An 18,396-nucleotide genomic window follows, 5' to 3' on the forward strand; every position below is an offset into this window, starting at 1 on the left:
TTAAAGGTTATTTATGGTAAAACTGTATTTATGCTATTAATTGCGATACAAATTATGCGCCTAATATAGGGTCCATGAGAAAACAAATCAGCAAGAATGCAAGGGCAAACGGAAGGGATTATCAATTTCCGTATGCCGCAATGCCGCTATAATTTTGTCCAATATATAGTACATATGTTAGCGAGGAAAAAACTATTTATAATTCGTCTAAAATGCAATTCAGTAGAACTTCCCTATTCAATTTCCCTAAAAATAATGTACAGCACCTCTGCACATTGACTCTAGCTAACGGTGGTACAGTGCAGTACAAATTTTATTTGTACTTCATATATAGTCGCAATATTTTGTTCATTGGGCAAATAATCTGCGCGGCAGGTCTTGATGTAATGTTGTCATTTCAGCATAATTCATCCAGGGTCATAGCCCCAGACTGCACTATATTCTGACGTAGCCGTGTTCTCTGGGATTTATGAATGTAGTCTACCTGGAAGGACAAACACAGCTCTCCGTACGATACTCCATTTGTACCATCGGAAGGTTCAGCCGAACGCGATCTGCATAGACCGGAGTGCAGTGCAGTGTCGGGAATTTGCCAACACTTCCTTCTAATTGTAACCTTAAGTGCCGGCGGTGCACGTCACTGACAGACTAAAACAAATTTGAAAACCATTCAGACTGATTCCTGGATATCCAGCACCTCTTTCGCCGCTAATGTCAGCGGCAAACCCGTTGACTAAAACCGAATTGATTTTGAGCAACATCGTGTAATATCGTAAATGATGGTGACATGACAAACCTTAAAAATTTCAAATCTTGTTTAAATTGTAGCTACGTACAACTTGGCTAGCACTGAAAGACCGAAGCGAAGCGGGAAACAAAATTAAATAAGATTTTTTCTAAAATTTCCCATTTATCATTTTTGGTGTTATTATTAGATATTAAATATAGTTTTTAACATTATTTCCCTCTTAAGAATTTTATTTAAAATATGAAGGCGTGACTGACGTGATCGACAAAAGTCCGGTTTTCTTGAACATAGAGGACCTTCGCTTCGCTTCGGTCGATAGAGATCAAGCGCAGTAAAATACTCTTACTGTAGTATCATTACTTCAAAGTATAGTTAACAATTTAACAGAATTAGCTGGACACGTTTTTGTGCTTACCATTGTACTTGTAGGTATGTAAAAAATATTTGCTTTGGTCGCATTATACAAAACTGCGCATATCATACGCGTTGACTTGGCCAAGACCTACTCTAGGTGTTCCAGAAATTTTTATGAATAGGCATTGGATCGCAGCTCTTATGGGCTTAATGTCAAACAAGAGTTAAGCAGTGGTATCTTGATGAAACATTTGTGATTACGGTAATGTCACTAGCCGCTGAAAAATTCGGCTAGATTTTTCCATAGACTTTTGGGATACATATTTATATATCCCTGTACTTTTCATTTTCTCTTCATAAACCGTGCTTTCGCGTTACTGCGTTCATGTTTTCAGAAACCGATAGCAACTTGCTACAGTAGAATACATTTACAAAATACTTTCCGGTATTCCTGTCAAAAAGGTATCCGTAAAGAATTTCATGGATCAGCTGCCCAATACAACTGTACCTAGGTATTGATTTTTATAATGCGTTATTGAAGTGTATTATTGTGCAATAAGGTGGATATCATTCTTTCATAATTTATACAAACTTTCGTATACACCGACCGCTTATGCGCTTGTGCCTAGCAGACTCCCCTTTCTGGGTTAGCGGAAGCGTGACTGCAGCTTCGGGACGCAGGTTGTGCGTAATACGGGGACTAATCTCCCACTCCAACGGTACTGCATTGATCCGGGTCGCCTTATCCACGTACATCGGGATCGCTCTCCACAATATGAAACGTCAGTTTTCCATCTGTTGCTAAAAACCTAAATGCAGCCGAGCTACGCTTTTTCAACATAGTCCGTAGTTTTAATGGTAAATTCTTTAATAGTCGGGACAGGAAGTAACGTTTGAGTGTGTTTCTAATGGGAATTAACTCTAGGAGTCCTGCTGAAGTATGTACAACATAATCATGGTTTTCCGTTATTTGATTTATCTGACAAAGTTGAGAAGTTCCAACTAAATATTTGAAGAAAATGGTCACTCGTACCGTTTCATCATATGCGTTTCTTTTGACCGCATTATATTACATGCAGTATCTGTACTGCAGTCTTCTTCCAACGTGCAGCAAGGTAAGAACGGGAATTCTGCTTAAAATGTGTTTTTATATTGGATGAACCAATAGTAGTCTCCCTTTGCTTTCATACAGGAAGCTGCCAGATTTGCGCTGACACAATGCGATGAAGACAACGGCGTGTGGCGCGTAGTAGTGCCTTTCAACGAGTCTTTCCGTTGCACGCCGGAGCCGAGTACGCCGTTACGGATACCAACGTGTGGTAAGCGACTATCATCAGCGCTTTAGAAACATATGTTATCGATTTTTGCAGCTACTCCGTATAAAGTCGGAGTGGCTGTAATATCAAATCTCATAACTATGCCTTTTCCTCTTTTCTTGATTTGCGAAAACAATCCATACTTCTGTTCATAGTAGTAATCAATTACCCGACCGGAAACAAGGTGACTGAAAATTACACCGTTGCTTGCAAATTACACCGTTGCTTGTGAGTTTGTGACTATAACATATATAAATTACATACAGAATTGTCTTCGTCTGCAGACATTTTTATAGCAGCAAGGATTCATCGAGCAAAAATAAAGCTGTTAACTGCTTACAAAAAACATATTGGTGTTGGCTGCCCGAAACGTAACCAAAGGTGACGAACAAGAATGCCATATCGGCTTATACATCGTATACAATTATAAGGAAGTGAAACTGAATATAAACCTAGAATTGCAGGTGGAACGATGCTTGATGTCAGTATTTTCTCTAACGCTAACATTTCAGATATCACCTGCGAGCCTGGATACTTTTACAATCTGGAGGCATTAAACTGCACCCAGTGTCCCGGTGGAACGTTCTCTGTTGGAAATGCGCAAAAGTTTGCCGACTGGACTAGCTTTCCGCGTGGGTTTTCAACGCAGTCGGCTCCGCTGATGCAAACAAACAAGCTAACTCATTTATTCGACACTAGCGGCACAGATAACAGCTTGCACAGCGCGTGCACCAAGCAAACATGGACTCCACGGGGAGATTACATTGCCCTGGAGGAAGGCGAGGGCTGCATTGCCAAACTACTACTGGAAGTGGATTTAATTCAGGATGGGTTCGTGGAATTCGAATACCAGTATCCCGAATCGAGTTTAATGTTCATGTTTTCCACGATACGGTCGGAATGCAAAACGGCAACCGGCCGACTAAAGGAGACGCAGAGCATAAAAACCTTCCCAGAACAGACATATCGCACTTTATGGTCATCAAGCAAAATAGCTCTGCAGAAAGGTAAACAGAATTTGGTGTGGACAGCGATCAGTATCGCCTCGGGATCGCAAGACTCCAGCTACAAACCGATACGGATCCGTAGTGTTGTCGTGGCGGGGGTGAAGTACAGTGCCGTCTGTACGCCATGTCCGGCCGGGACATTCAGTACAACAGGCTCATCGAAGTGCGTGGAGTGCCCACAAAATTCCTGGTCACTAAAAGGCAGTGTCCACTGCCTGGACTGTCCGAGACATCAGTACGCTTTACCGGGATTTTCACAGTGTTTTGACCGTTCCCGCTGCACTGCAGATGATTACCGTAAAGTGCTGCAGGAATGCCAAGCGGATGGTTATACTCGTGTTTCTTACGCCTGGACTGAACCGAAAATCTGTCAAGACGAGGGCGGGGCACAATTACCTCCTCCGGAGAAAATTCTTTGTCCCAGGTGTCCTAAAGGTATGGTAAGGCATAACGCGACCTTTTGCGATGCCTGCGAGGACAGTCAATTTGTTGACGAGCGCGGCATATGTCAAAACTGCCCCGCTACCGAGTGGGTGCCGGCGTATTTCTACGATTTGTCTGAGTGGAATTATTTTCCATTCGGCGTGGCGTCGCTGTGCTGGAGCCCGACGCCGATGGGGTGCGCCAACGAGGCGGGTTGGCAACTGAATAACGACAGTGTCATTACTGGTTATGGACACGAGGATGATGCGTTGTTGGTGCTCCAGCTTGTTTCCGCTGGGTTCAGAGATTCCGATGCCGACGGCGTCTTCTCCAAATTGTCCTTTGAATTTGAGATAGTTTGTATCAGCCCGACCTGTCAGGTAAAACAAATCGTTTGTTACCTTCTGGCTTTCGTTTTTGTTGCTTGAGCTGGCATACATGCATGCTTGGACGCTGGCACTGACTAGACAACACTGGAAAATTAGAATTTTTGTATTTATTTCTGTACTTATTTATTATTATTATTATTTATTATTTTGTATTTATTTCTCGTTTGGCTCCAGCTCCGTTAATTACTTCACCGTTCTTTTCATACAAATACCTAATTATTTTTATTTTTCATTTAAGCACGGTACAATACTGCTGTATGCTTGCAATTACTACGAGATAGGTACGAAGTACTGTACTGTAGATATGCTTATTTTTTCCATTGCAGTTAGATTTCGTATTGGAAGACACGGAAACCGTAGGACGAGTCAGCTCATGGTCTGGATCGCAGCGGCGGCAGACGTTTGACTTTGCCATCAAACGTAATGCCAGCGTAGCACTGTCCTGGATCTTCGTAAAACAAATTTCCCAGGGAATTTTTACCGGCGATGGAAGCACGCGTAAATACGGAAAAGACATGGTGCGAATTTTTTCCATTCGCTTAACCAACACCCTCGATGGCGGCGCTGTGAGCTGCAAACCTTGCAACGACAAAAACAGCGGGAAGTGTATGCGTTGCCCAACGGACCAGCATTTTAATACAGTTACTCAAAAATGCGAGTCCTGTCCCCCGAATCATGTGGTATCCTCCCAGACCGGAACATGCGTGCCGTGTGGAGAAAATCTTGTCGCTTCCAATGGGAAATGCGTGGCTAATTGCAAATCCACCCTGCGAAGTGGGAAAAAACACTACGACGCGACATCTTTACAAGGATATCGTACGAAAACAACAAAACATTTCTTCCAAGCGACCGGTGAAACGTACTATCATCAGTACAATATCAGCTTCTGTGCTAGTGAAACAGCGACGTGCTCTAACACCGTTTACAAGGTCGGAGTTTCCAATTCGCGAAATTCCTTTTCCGGATTAATTTGCCGATCGACTATTCTGCTGCCCACCGGATGGATCAAACAGCACCACCTCAGTCCAGTCCTTCGTCACTGGTCAAGAACTTATCGGGATCAGCGAAAAACTGCAATATGAATCCATAACAGCGGAAAACCATTTTGACCATATAACAGCCGAATTCTCAACCAACGATGCTCCAGATTTCCATTATTTTTGCCGTTCACTGGCTTCCACGAGCGCATCTTGCCCAGCCGGGCGGAGCACGATCATCACCTTGCGATGCAGCAAAAATGTCACGTCTCTGGAAATCCATGTTCCTAGCGCTTGTCCGGATGGAACTTGCGACGGGTGCAATTATCACTTTCTTTTTCTAACGCCCTATGCTTGTCCACTTTGCGGACCCAAGGACTACACCATCGTGCGCGGTGAGTGTTCTTCCGGACGGCAGAATCTGTACTATCATGCTGTTCCTTACTGCCTGGAAACCAATTCGTCGGCGAGTTTAACTAAGAAAATTGATTGCGCTTCCGTCCCGCTGTCTGTCCAAATTACTCTCATCGTACTGACCTTTGTGGGCATCGTGCTCGTGATTATTGTTGTGCTTCTCTACAGGAGCGCACGAAACTATCAGTACCGATACATGAAATTAGTACAGGATGCCTCCGGGGTTGTGCATTTGCAGCTGCCGGAAAGCTGTGTAGATGAGCATGAACTAGATGGTGAAAATGGAGAAGGTCAGGAAGGAGAGGTTTCGGACCAAGGATACGATGTGGAGTTCCGCACCCCATCGGAAACGGTTTACACTAAGGTCAAGAAAGCTGTAATTAAGAAGAAGGATCTGCGTAAGTTATCGGGAATCTCCGAAGGATCACGAGAAGAAAATCAGCTGTTAACGGAATAATATAATGTGCAGATTGAAAATGGCGGTAGAACGGAAATATGGCTATCCACGAATGTATATCTCGGCACTGATATTGATCCCAAATTTAGTTTTATGCGTAACCTTTGTAGTTTCGTTTTTTTATAGACATTGATGATGCATGATGTTTTGTATCACAGAAAATAAACATTGCTATAACTAAACCACAGATCGGTGCTTTCCGGATTTTCTAGATCCAAACAAGTGACTTTTGCTAAACGTTTTTTAGCATGTTTCGATATATAAGCTTTCTAGCAGAAAACATGCACAATAATGTATATTACATCATTAATAAAGAAGCTTTTTCATTCAAATTTCGGTTTCAATTTTTTTATTTTTTCGATGAATACCCCGGCCCGAGAGGATCGCATCACACCATTGTGCAGCTCAATTCTCTCTGTGTCAAGTAATGGTTGGGAAAACACGTACCCGGCCATCGTTTTCAACCATTCCCGTTTTCCCAAACCCACTTTTTACGCATAATGAGTAGATTGAGTCAACGCTTAAATCGGCTTAAGAATAAGTGATGTTATTGTTTTCTTAATTTAATAGTGGTACCGGACATACACGAGTTATTTGACGTATTGGATTCTTTCGTATTTTAGGTCATAACAAACCCACGGTGCACACTGCATACTCCTAGCTAGCGGAGAAGAAAACGTAAAGACAGTCATAATAGTAATGATAATACTGCGTTGACGAATGCAGCGCACTGCTTGCGGCAAAAAACAACATGGGTCGCGTTTGACTGCTTACATTTGGCTTGTAAAGATTAATTTTATATTATTCGACTTACCTGATTGTGAGCACGCGTACGAGTACATATGTGCTTCGGCACCTTTTACTGCTCAGCAAGGTAAAAATGGTAAATAATGGCACATCGCTGACGATGTTAAAGTACACCTGCTTTACAATGGCGAAAAGTCTATAACGAGTGTACGCTCGTGATCGTTCACGCTGACGGAAAAACGATTGACGTGCATTAGCACAAGGTTTCATGCATATGTTTCTTTACCACGGAAGAGTACTCGCAGTGGACTGTAAATTCTTGTGATGCTCGTCTTTGCATCACAAGCTAATACAGCTGTAATACCAGTTCTGCCATTATAAACTTTTCAAAACCAAGGGTTTTCAAAGAACTAGCTTCTGGGAATTTTCTGTGGGAATCATAAAGTTAGTTACACTATATTGCACTATTCCTCCCTTACAGATTCTGGAAGGAGCTGTCAGTTTCTTCTTCTTATTACTGTACGTTACCTTTTGAAGATTGTTCCGAGGTTCATAATCTCGTAGATTTTTAATTTTTTAATTTTTTTTTTATGTGTAATTAGTTTCTTATCGGATACTTTCGGGAATTCGGGGTGATATGGATCATACTATTACAGTACTTACAAAGTTACACATGATTTAATTTCACTTTGATTTCAATTAACGTTTTGAAGTTTGTTTTGGTGAACGGTGAACGTTAACAATGGCTTTGTATCTAAAAGATTGTTTTTTGCATCTCCACTTTGTGCTCGGGTACATTTCTTTAATGTCGGCTACTTGATGTAAAAAATGAATTTTTCCAGAACGGGACAATACGTCCGATTTGACCGGTAAACGTAGAAGAAATCACTTAAACCAGAATGCATCCCTACAAGGAACTCGGCTATCGCGCGTACTTATCAGAAAGCCTTTCTCCACGGGATATCGCGCTACTTCGCTTGTTCGCCATTCTGGAATTGCTACTGGGATTCACAATAACGACACTCGAATCCATTGGTATATTGTAGATGCGAATGCGAGCTTCTCAGTCTAATAAGGATCCCATAACGAGCAAAAATGCAGTTGTGCTGAATATATACGTAGTGCCTATGAACAGCCGCGTAAAGCCTCCTTCATATGCACTACGACCCAGTTATTAATTACTACTGTAACAATGAGATTAACTATAACAATGAGATTAACGGTAACAATGAGATTAACTACGGTACAGTGCGACTAAAATATTTAATGCGCCTTGTATACCTTACACGTTAATGTTCTGTGCTCCACGTATTATTTCTTTATGTTTTTATCCTTCATTTCTGTATTGTTTTGTTCATAATAAATTTACTCGAGTGTTTCCTTCTACCAGCATACATGCTCGAGGGAAATGTCGAGCATCCGTTCGTATCCGGGATGGGGGTGGTCAGTGGCATTTCCGTCGTCTTCGCCGGTTTGTGTGCCCTGTTGAACTCGCGACGCTGGACTTCGGATGGGCGAACTCGTTGCATAGCCATCAGCCACATCGCTGTCGGCATCATGGCCGCTGTGAACACGCTGTTAATCTTTATCATCCGCTGTATGAATCTTCCACTGGTGCCCCTAACGGGATATTTCGATAATTCCATGGGGCAGGTACCGCCTGAACAAGACAACCAATTGCTTAAAGCCCTCCCATGGTGGGACGAGGAGAACCTCAAATACGTTTCCCTGGTGTTGTACATTGTTAGTTTTATGACCTTGGGAGCGTCCATTGGCGTGGGAGTGGCGGTGTACCGAACCGTCGCCAGTTGGTTAGCGGATGCCGGCAATTCTGATGGTCACTCGGTGCTGGTCAGTGAAATGTCCGTGAGCCGCTCGGTTATCGCTGGCAACGCGGATGGGGATAAGGAACGAAAAGCAGCGACAGTCACCAACATAGAGGCCACGGTCAACGGTCTTTACCGGCGTCTGCAGGAGGAAGACGAGGAGTACTAACGATAGCAATCGTACCATTTTTATTTGAAGTTTTAATTAACTGGTAGTGATAAACCGCCAGAGATTATTCGATGTTCTTCCAAATTTCCAAAAGGTTTTTAAATAGTGTTAATGCATGTAAGCTGTAGTAGAATTACTATTATTTTATTGAATTCACTCTCACCACATGTACGACAACTTGATTGTATTGTATAATTATCTTATTGCAGTTAAAGGGTCCCGGTAAACATATCCGTACAATATGTATTGTACCGATGCAAGCTACTACCCGTTGTTCATAATATGTTCCGGTCAGTTTACGGTAGTCACCTTCTAAGTGTGGTGCTCAAACTATTCAATGTCAATTTCAGTTATTCAGTTGCATGCCATGCTACAAAGTACAGCTGATAACGTATTATAGTATTCTGTTGTCACGATACAAAATATACATGTTTGATGATAACCACCATACTGTTATCGTGTTCGTTTTGTCTACCTTCGCTGTATCAAAATTCTAATTCGTACAGAACTTACAGCTGAATCCCAGATTATTCTCGCCAACTTTCGTAAATTTAAAAAAAGCAGAATAGTGGCGTAATGCGTCGTGGCAAGATTGTCTTTGCCTCGTTCAGCTGGCAACAATGATACCGTAATTATGCAGTTTTAAACCGGTCAGATTTATGGTGGCTTGTGTCTGTATCCTCTGATTTCCAGTGCAGGGGTTCTGAACAAAACAAATATTAACATAAATTTGCTGTAGCGCAAGGATACAAACCAGATAAATGTACGAAACTTTCGAAGATTGTTAGCCTCGTTGGATAATTTAGGGTGTTATGGATTTCACGATCCTTGCTGGCTCATACATTCTCCTACCATGAAGCACACGCACGTTTTCTTCTGAAGTATAGGTATATATGTATATATTTATACAATATATGAATGGAGTCTAACGTGCGCTATGCTTGTGCAGCTTATAGGCTCAAGACAACATTTTTTATGCAAACTGCAGTACTCCTTCACGCTGCTAAACTAAAAACTACACTTTTTCAGTTTTTGGCTTCATCAAGAACGCTAAAGTAAAGCTCTTTCGGGCAACAAATTGCGCACTTAAAGGTTGCGCTTAAATATGTGCGCAGTGGTTATATGCGGCTGACCATTGTCCGGTTGACGTGTGGGAGTATGATCACACGCCGGGATGTACGTACGGATGCTGACTGTCCGCCTTCCACCTGCAACAGAACGAATAATCTAGTCAATCTAAGCTGTGATTTGCTGTCCTCTTTTACTAGCGGTGTATATGATGTCATAACACGGCGTCTATATAAGTTCTTGTCACTTCTAATATCGGTATCAGTAGTCTGGGATTTACTTCTGAGACTGCTTCCTAATTACGATTTCCTTGCGTTGTGGACTGTGTTGAGAATTGGATAAAGAGACAGCAATTTTTGTTCCTTCTGATGTACATGATCGATCCCGGATTATTGCATAGAATAAAGGTTTGCTCGTGACACAATCGTCCAAGCTCTTGCCGATCCTCACAGGACTTACGACCGGAAGTTGTAGTTGGAGTGTTCCTGAGGAATTCCTGAGTTCTCGTGTTCCTGAATCGTTCGTCATATTTCCACCATAGTGATCTGTTACAGTTTGAGAAGAGAATTGCCTACCGACTGACATTTACAGGCGTGGAAGAGTAAAGATTGTTCATGGAGCTCTAACCAGCGTGAACGCTTATACACGACACGGTTGATAAATTTTAATCGGCGGGCATAGCTTTAAAAATACATTCAGTTCAGGGTGTAGCGCACAAGATGATGTGCGCAGCAAACGACAGTGCTTAATTGAATACTATGTACATGTACAGAGTACAACAACAAATTAGGACAGTGGTACACTGGTCATATGTACACATTCATATTTTAGGATTTTTAAAAGTTTCTAAACATTTCGAAATATATATTTGCAAAACTATTTCAAAATATTTATTGAAAATTCAGTATTTGTTGATTTGTGTACATTTCCAAAAACGTCTGAACATTTCAAAATGTTTCTAAAGCTGGCCCCGCGCAGTGGGGACAATACCTCTATATTCTAGATTTTAAAAGTATTTCTAAACAATTCAATATGTTTTTAAACGTGACCCCGCGCAGCGGGACCAATAGCTCTGTATTTTAGCATTTTTACGTTTGAAAAACAGTTGAAAATAAAATTTGAAAAAATCCCATTTAATACATCCACGCACCTAGTTCCCTAATCATAGTTCCATACCTTAAACGCAACTGGTCGCGCGCTAGCGCAGCCAATAATTATACTTTATATATTATTATATGTACATGAACTGTAGAAAGGGTTCGCCGAAAAATACAAGTTGTTTGTAATAATAAGTGTCATGTGACGCAAAATTCTATATCTGGAAGTTGCGCAACAGACCTATGCATGTACTTATTCTAACGCTTTTTTTCGCGTTTTGTGCGGCTTGCGCATTGCGTTATACTCGTATTCGGTAGTATAGTGTTAACTAAACTGTTGTAGCTTCGGCTTCCAAAGGTGCCCAGTGCCGGCAGTGCGCACCATGCCATGACACAACCGATCCTTGATGTTTCGCTGCCACAAAACTAGCTGCATCATAATTAATACAGCTAGTAAAAACTACTAAAAATTTCTGCTAGTCAAACTTATTTACAATTTTTTCAAATAAAATTAATATGGCAAGTTGTTCAGTATGTACTCTGTATACTCGTATTACGTGAAAATTTTTATGGAGTTCATGATATGGTTTTGCACAGTTAGCGGGTGGATGCAAGAAGTGACTTTCTTCGGGCTTTGTAAACGCTGCTTAAAAATATAAAAAATACTTATTCACAAACGACTTCAGTTTTAAAAGCAGCTGTAACAGCAATAAGATAGAAGCTTCTTAAAAGAGGTTATACATATGGTTCGGTGACTTCGGTCAGGTATGGCCATGTTGATACGGTGCCTAAATTGTGTGGACTTCGACGAGTACTGCAATATGCTCTGTACGTACAGTATACACAGGATAAACAGTGGTAACGAACTTTCGTCCCGTATTCCCGAAAAGCTTTATATCTATATTATGGTGCAACGTCTGGTTGGAAGCTGTAACAAACAGGTATACGTACGTAATTTAGTGTACCGATTTATAGACCAAATAAAATTCATTTGCAGTATTTTACTGCAGTATTTCATTGCAGACCATTTTTGAGCTCCATCTGGTATGCCACAATCCCAGAAACTGACTACTTTTTTTCTGAAAACTAACGCTTTCAGTTCTGCAAAAACTTGCTAAAGTGTTTTCATGCCAAAGAGGTGGCTATTTACGTGAATCTTGCACCCATTTCAAGTATACAAATGTTAATTTTAAGCAAATTTTTCTCACCTTTATGTTGTCTGCTTGTTATTCAGTGCGCTAAATGACGCATTAAATAGACCACTAATGGATAAGTATCAATGGAAGCACAGGTAGATAGTGTTCAAGGAAACTGTGTATGCTCTTTTAGTTTCCGCTCCATTTGCTTCGGACGTGCACCGTGAACAAGAACAAACCGGATGACTTTTGGTCCGACATAGTTTTTACTCACTTCATTCTCCATATGATCGCACAGGTGAAAGGGCTGAACAAATTTTCAATATTTACTTAAACAGAAATATGTCTAAAAGGTAACTGTGATGAGATGCCAAATCAATACTCTTAACCGCATAGAAATGTTTCCGCTTGATAGCCATAAAGCATGTTTTCACGCTACTGTATTACACCCATAACGCGGTGCAGAATAGTTGCTCTTGTTATGGTTGCGCTATGTCCACCCCTTGTAGCACTTGTACATAGTGTCAAACTCTGTACAAATACCTCGCAACAACCAATGCCACGGTCCGAAATAAGACAAGACAACATCGAACTTTGCTCAACCAAGATCTCTGAACTTTAATTAACACCCCTGATTATAAAGTTACACTATTCATATGAGCGGCACCATTTTGCCAGCGCACGCAGGGATTAATGAAATTTTACTAGTTTGGCAAAGAAATTAATGGGGACGTTCTATTTGGAGTGATTTAACGGTTTCAAGAAGAGGAGAAAACAAAAACATAACTTTTTCCTGAGTTTTTCATGATTTATTTGAATAAAGTGCTTGTTTCTGATCCTACTTACGAGTTACGACATATCCTGGTTTTTATATGGAAAAGCAACGGAGAGGTACTTTGCTGACAGTTTAACCACAATAATTTAAAATTCTGAACTATCACTAACCAATAATAATAATACTTACGTCTGCGCATAATTAAAACTGCGTGCCGGCAGTGCACAAAAGTGTTTTAAAAGAACACTCCAGCATTTCGTCAGTTTGGAAATTACATATGCCAGTCACCCAGCCCACACAAATTAAATGTGCATATACGCAAACCCAGCCGCAGATATCACGACAAATCAGAGCGCGCTTACGTATACGTCAACTAATCGATTTGAACAGTTAAAGACTCCCCTTATATGACAAACAGACCAGTCTACAGCGAAGGGTGCGATGCCGTGCACCGATTGGTGGAAGCGATTGTACCTTTGAATGTATCCACTCAAAACTTATCAACCGGCCTTTGCTGACTCTTGCCGCTAGCTGAGACATGCAAATCTTTAAAACTCTCATTCAAGCCAAAGATCGGTTAGTTGGAAGTGTTTGACCGCAACTTACATCCCTGCACTTTCACAATGATCAGTTACCGTGCAGCGTTCTATCCTAAGATATAAATGTTTAATTTGCTTTAGATCGAGGAGTACTGCAGCGCTATCTGTATTGTTACGTTATCGGAAATATAATATTCAGAAATGTCTGCGTCGCCTGACCCAACGTTTGAGCAAGGTAGCATGAACGGTTCGGCACTGGGCCTGCCCGTTCCCGGGACATTGTCGCAAAATGCTCTTCATCCCGCACTACTGCTACGGGCATCCGAGCGCTATCAGCGAACACCAAAATGCGCCCGCTGTCGCAATCACGGTGTTGTGTCCGCGTTAAAAGGGCATAAGCGATATTGCCGGTGGAAAGATTGTCTATGTGCGAAGTGCACACTGATTGCCGAACGACAGCGTGTAATGGCAGCGCAGGTAACCTTACTTCTTAAAAAATAAGCAAAATGCGTTGTTATCTGCGTGATTGCTCAAACGCAGTTTCTGGTTTCGGTTTCTTAAAAGCAGTGCATCTGTTGTAATATGTTTATGTTCGTTTTTGTATTGTAATCATAGCTTAGTAAGTAATAAAATTATATTTATTGAAGGTGGCTCTGCGAAGACAACAGGCACAAGAAGAATCGGAAGCGCGCGAGATCGGCTTGTTATATGCCAGTGGTGCACCGGGACTTTTTCAGGCTATGCAACAAGCGAATGGCATAACAATGTCCGCCGGCGGACAAAACGGCCATTTCCGACGTGATCCTTCCAGGAAGCATCCCGACAGCGAGGCTGGATCAGATGACTCGGAAAATGAACGAACCAGTCCAGGTACCGATATATCGTAACAGTCTGAGCTTCTGTTTACCTAATTCTCTAATTTGGGAATCCGGTTAAGCAACAGCTTACGCTGTGCTGGACGCCGTACGGCCACTGATTCGGTCTTTTCCGCGCATAAGAGTAGCCAATCTGACAGCTTGAAGTGGCTGTGTGACAATTCTCGATGCCAATATCAATACTTACCATTTAAAATATATGTAGATGTACAGTGGATACAGTCTGCGTCATGGGTTCATGAATGTGACTATTGCTCTGCCGTTATTGACTTAGCGTCCGAACCGCTACATATATTTGCGGATAAAAATAGACGGAAATTTTGAAACGTCTGCAAGAATAAAAATGAAATTTCTATTGATTCTACAGCAATATAAAGTTGCCAACCTGTGTTCTGATATTGTTCGAACAGCAGCTATCGCTTCAAATGAAGGGCAGCACCTTTTATGATGTTGCTCTTTTGAAAAGCACAGGAATATTGTGCACAGTACAATGCAGAAATGTTGAAATCAAAGTTTAGCAAAAAACGGAAATTAAGCAATATCGATGAGCAGTAACAGCAGTTAATCAAGGCTCAGGTTCAGCATGTGTGTTGCAAAAAAAAACTTTTAGTTTCGCAAATTGTGTTGTCCTCTTAACAACTTTTTGTTAATATTTTGCTAATTGAATTACCGTAGTTAGGAGATAGTAAACTTGATTTAGCAAATGCGATTTATGCGGTGCAACGCCCATAGATTTTCCCGTGACCCGTTGAATTTACGTCACAGTCAGTGGATTCCAATACTTAACTGTATTCTTAAGTTAGCGACAGGACACTTGATGATCGGCATGAATGTGATGTTAGAAAATCGGAAAATGAGTTGCTTTATTTCTATTGTGCTTCATTAACAACTTGCATGGCAAACACGCTCAAGCATACAGCATTTATCGCGATACAAAACCATGAACTGTAGATGAACTGTCATCGACACATGGCGCACTCAAACACATTTTCCTCTATGATTGTACAACGGGAATGCATTTAGTCAATTGGTCCGTTTGTTAATTCATTAAATTTTCTTGAAAAAGCTTGAATAAAACCCTCTTCGCACTGATCGACTAAACTGAAGACAGCCGCGGAAAGAACTAACATGTTCTGCTTTTGACAATTTCATTCATCGCTGTGTACATCTTGTAATGCCCATGCACAAATTCAAATGCATCTTTACAGAACCGACAAAGAAACCACTGGCGAAGAAGCTAAAGAATAGCGCCGTACGATCAATGGCCGATATGCTCGACAGTGTCGCGGTGCCTGCGCGTGTCAACGCGCAGGAAAGGTCACTGGAGCCGGAAGATAGTCAAGAGACGGTTAAACGGGAGGAGAAAGATAAGTCCAAAAGTCCGGAACGAACGGAAACGCCCAACAGCCACGGCAACAGCGAGGATAATGTATCGGACATCGAGTCCGATTCCTCAAAAGGCGAATGCAAGAACACGATGTTTAGTGCTGCTCGGCTACACAAGAAACGCGATCCCTTAGATGTTCTGGTGCGACTGTTTCCCACGCAGCCGCGCCCCGTGCTTGAAATTGTTCTACGGGAGAATCATGGTGATCTCTTACAAGCCATTGACCACGCGATGAATATTCAGAACACTAACGCCAATTCCACCATGCAGCCCAGCCCACAGCATCCGACAGCCGGACCGATGCCGTTGAATCCCGGCTTCTTACCGCGTAATCCCTTTTTTTCGCGCTTCTATCCGCCTGTCAATATGGAAGCCATGAAATCGGCCTTCTCGCCCATTCACATGGTGCATCCGGGGTCCGGTGGACTGCCACGCTTTCCCGCCGACCAACCGCTTCTAACATTTCCTTATTTGGGCTTCCGGCCACCCGGAATGGAATACCCGTTTCAGTCGACCGGTAGCAATTTGAGTGAGGTGGGACTACTATCGAAGAAGAAGTAACAAACACATATTATCCTGTGCAAACACATTGCGCATGTTTGTTTGGCGCTAAAATTAGGCAGTGGTTACTTTTGGATCGGTGGAGAATATGTCGACTTAGCAGATTGCAGGTGTCACTCTAACTCCAATGAGTATGTATTTAAATTTTCAGTTTGTGAATGTATCCACTTCTTTAATCCACATAACTTGTGTATCTTATTTTATTTCTGTTTAAAGTGTCACTATGGGATCCATATCTATAAACTTCGATGTGTGTTTTGTATGTAGCTCGTATTGTATTACACGGTAATCACACGGTGAAACGAGAATTGTCCATTTTAATAAGTATATTCACCACATACAGTGTTTAGCAAAATTAATGAGGAATGTAAAGACTCTTGGCAAAACTAATAATTACACGACATGCAATATCATAATGTATACCAGAAATTAAAACTTGTCTAACCAGGTCTAGAGTATCGTTTAATAGTGTTATGTATAACTAATAGTAATCTAACCTAGAAAAATGAAAAAATAAATGGAAACACAAATTTCTTCAGGCAATTGTAACCTTCCAGTGCGCTATGCGCTAATTTAACGGCTACATAAAAGCGTTGTTGACAACGCAGACTCCCATAAATTACAGCATCGAAAGACTTTCTTCCCCAGAATTTAGTTTGTTGCGTAATGGCATGAGACGTTTCATAAAATTTCCCTTTGCCGTTTTGTTTAACCGACGACATGATGTATATTTTCGTAGCGGATAATACTATTACTGAAATAATTTAAGCAAGGTATATTGCAAACTGTAAAGGCCAGCACAAACATCTGTTTCCGCAGTTCGGTGTTTCGTGTTTTCTACCGATTTGCAATCCTCGTAAGCGAAGCGGCCTACGTATGCCAACACCGTCGGCTGTAAACTAATACTACCTGAGAAATGCTTGCATATGGAAGGAGGGAAACGATAAAGCAACACTTGTTTCGAGTTTAAAGTTGCTCTCACTTCAAACCTGCACAACTTCGGCTTTTGTGATATGGTTTACATGTTTTCATTACCAGCGTATCCACTTCCAGAGACAATACTGCTACTTATTGCCGTTTCGTGTATTGGTCGTACTGTTATAGAATACAGATATGTACAATTCAAGCGGCAGCTTGAATTGTACATATCTGTATTCTATAACAGTACGGAACACATCCACATTTATATACGACTTGCGTAGGCGGTGTAGGTGGGTATGCATGCAACACGATAGGTGACATTGTGACAAGTTAACAACGATGCAAATACATTTTTATTGTCCGCACAACCAATTTTCTTTATGAATTTGTAAGGATTTTGAATGCAAGATAAGTGAAAATATTTTGGCAGTTTTTTTGTGTACACGTGCAATACGATGTACGACGATTGTACGTACTTGAAATTTTCGTTTTTATCAAAACGTCATTTACAACACATTTGCCTCCCAATTCTCCGTCATGTGGCACTATTCCTGCTTTGTAAAGGAAAGTTTATCATGCGTGAGAAAGCGAGTATTAATGCAGGAAAAATTAAATACAGCTGAATCACGGTTGCGTATATCGAACACGAGGACAATGTGGAATCAACAGAAAAGTCCTTATTTTGACCACGATTGTAAAACAGCAAAAGGTATCTGTTACGGAAATGAATTTCTCATCGGCTAATGTTACCGGGTGCACATAATGGCAACAGCGGATGCATACGTGAGAGAAATTAGTCTGCGGAAGAAGGTCTTTATGCGGCGTATGCTGACAACATTGTGCGTTGGAAGCGCCTCCATAGAAATGACAGGATCCAAGCCAGTTTGTATAAAGTACAATAAATACTTTATGAAATCCGATCTCTCTGGCTTTGTCAAGATTTTGCACCATCTCCATACACATACACATCACACAGCTCGGCACAAATCTCAGGTGTTGCAAAGTGAATTCAACCATTTGTCGGCCGCAGTTAAGACTCTTTACTTTAACACTGCATTAACTGCTTCGACTCAGCTTAAATTTATAAGCCGCCTTGAAGGACTAGTCATAAACAGTTGATTTTATGATTATTTTTTTCGTCTTCTGTGTGTTTCGTTATCTTTGTTCAAATTGATGAGACACAAGAGGATTTTAACACCGCCAACAATAG

At 41.4% G+C, this 18,396-nt stretch overlaps 3 protein-coding genes across 4 annotated transcripts; all 3 read left to right on the forward strand.

Annotated features, from left to right (window-relative positions):
• Positions 1-1,154: 1,154 nt before the first annotated feature.
• On the forward strand, positions 1,155-6,301 carry LOC129588087 (endosome/lysosome-associated apoptosis and autophagy regulator family member 2-like). Its single transcript, XM_055482136.1, is given in 5 exon segments — positions 1,155-2,217; positions 2,295-2,421; positions 2,931-4,228; positions 4,564-5,234; positions 5,236-6,301. Coding segments are annotated over 5 exon segments (3,042 nt in total). The 5' UTR covers positions 1,155-2,121; the 3' UTR covers positions 6,086-6,301.
• A 783-nt stretch (positions 6,302-7,084) lies between these two features.
• On the forward strand, positions 7,085-9,203 carry LOC129588118 (uncharacterized). Of its 2 annotated transcripts, none has more exons than XM_055482197.1 (3): positions 7,085-7,276; positions 7,675-7,867; positions 8,223-9,203. In XM_055482197.1, the coding sequence occupies exons 2-3, from the start codon at positions 7,732-7,734 to the stop codon at positions 8,825-8,827; spliced, it is 741 nt and encodes a 246-aa protein (XP_055338172.1). In that variant the 5' UTR covers positions 7,085-7,276; positions 7,675-7,731; the 3' UTR covers positions 8,828-9,203. The 2 variants fall into 2 exon arrangements, with proteins under 2 accessions (XP_055338172.1, XP_055338171.1); XM_055482196.1 differs by having other exon boundaries at positions 7,087-7,351; positions 8,223-9,201.
• A 4,248-nt stretch (positions 9,204-13,451) lies between these two features.
• LOC129588158 (doublesex- and mab-3-related transcription factor A2-like) lies at positions 13,452-16,567 on the forward strand. Its single transcript, XM_055482281.1, has 3 exons — positions 13,452-13,919; positions 14,090-14,312; positions 15,526-16,567. The coding sequence occupies exons 1-3, from the start codon at positions 13,644-13,646 to the stop codon at positions 16,263-16,265; spliced, it is 1,239 nt and encodes a 412-aa protein (XP_055338256.1). The 5' UTR covers positions 13,452-13,643; the 3' UTR covers positions 16,266-16,567.
• The last annotated feature ends 1,829 nt before the right edge of the window (positions 16,568-18,396 follow it).

The sequence above is a fragment of the Paramacrobiotus metropolitanus genome, unplaced genomic scaffold, assembly GCF_019649055.1.
Source record: "Paramacrobiotus metropolitanus isolate TYO unplaced genomic scaffold, Prichtersi_v1.0 Parri_scaffold0000028, whole genome shotgun sequence".
Taxonomy (NCBI): Eukaryota; Metazoa; Tardigrada; class Eutardigrada; order Parachela; family Macrobiotidae; genus Paramacrobiotus; species Paramacrobiotus metropolitanus.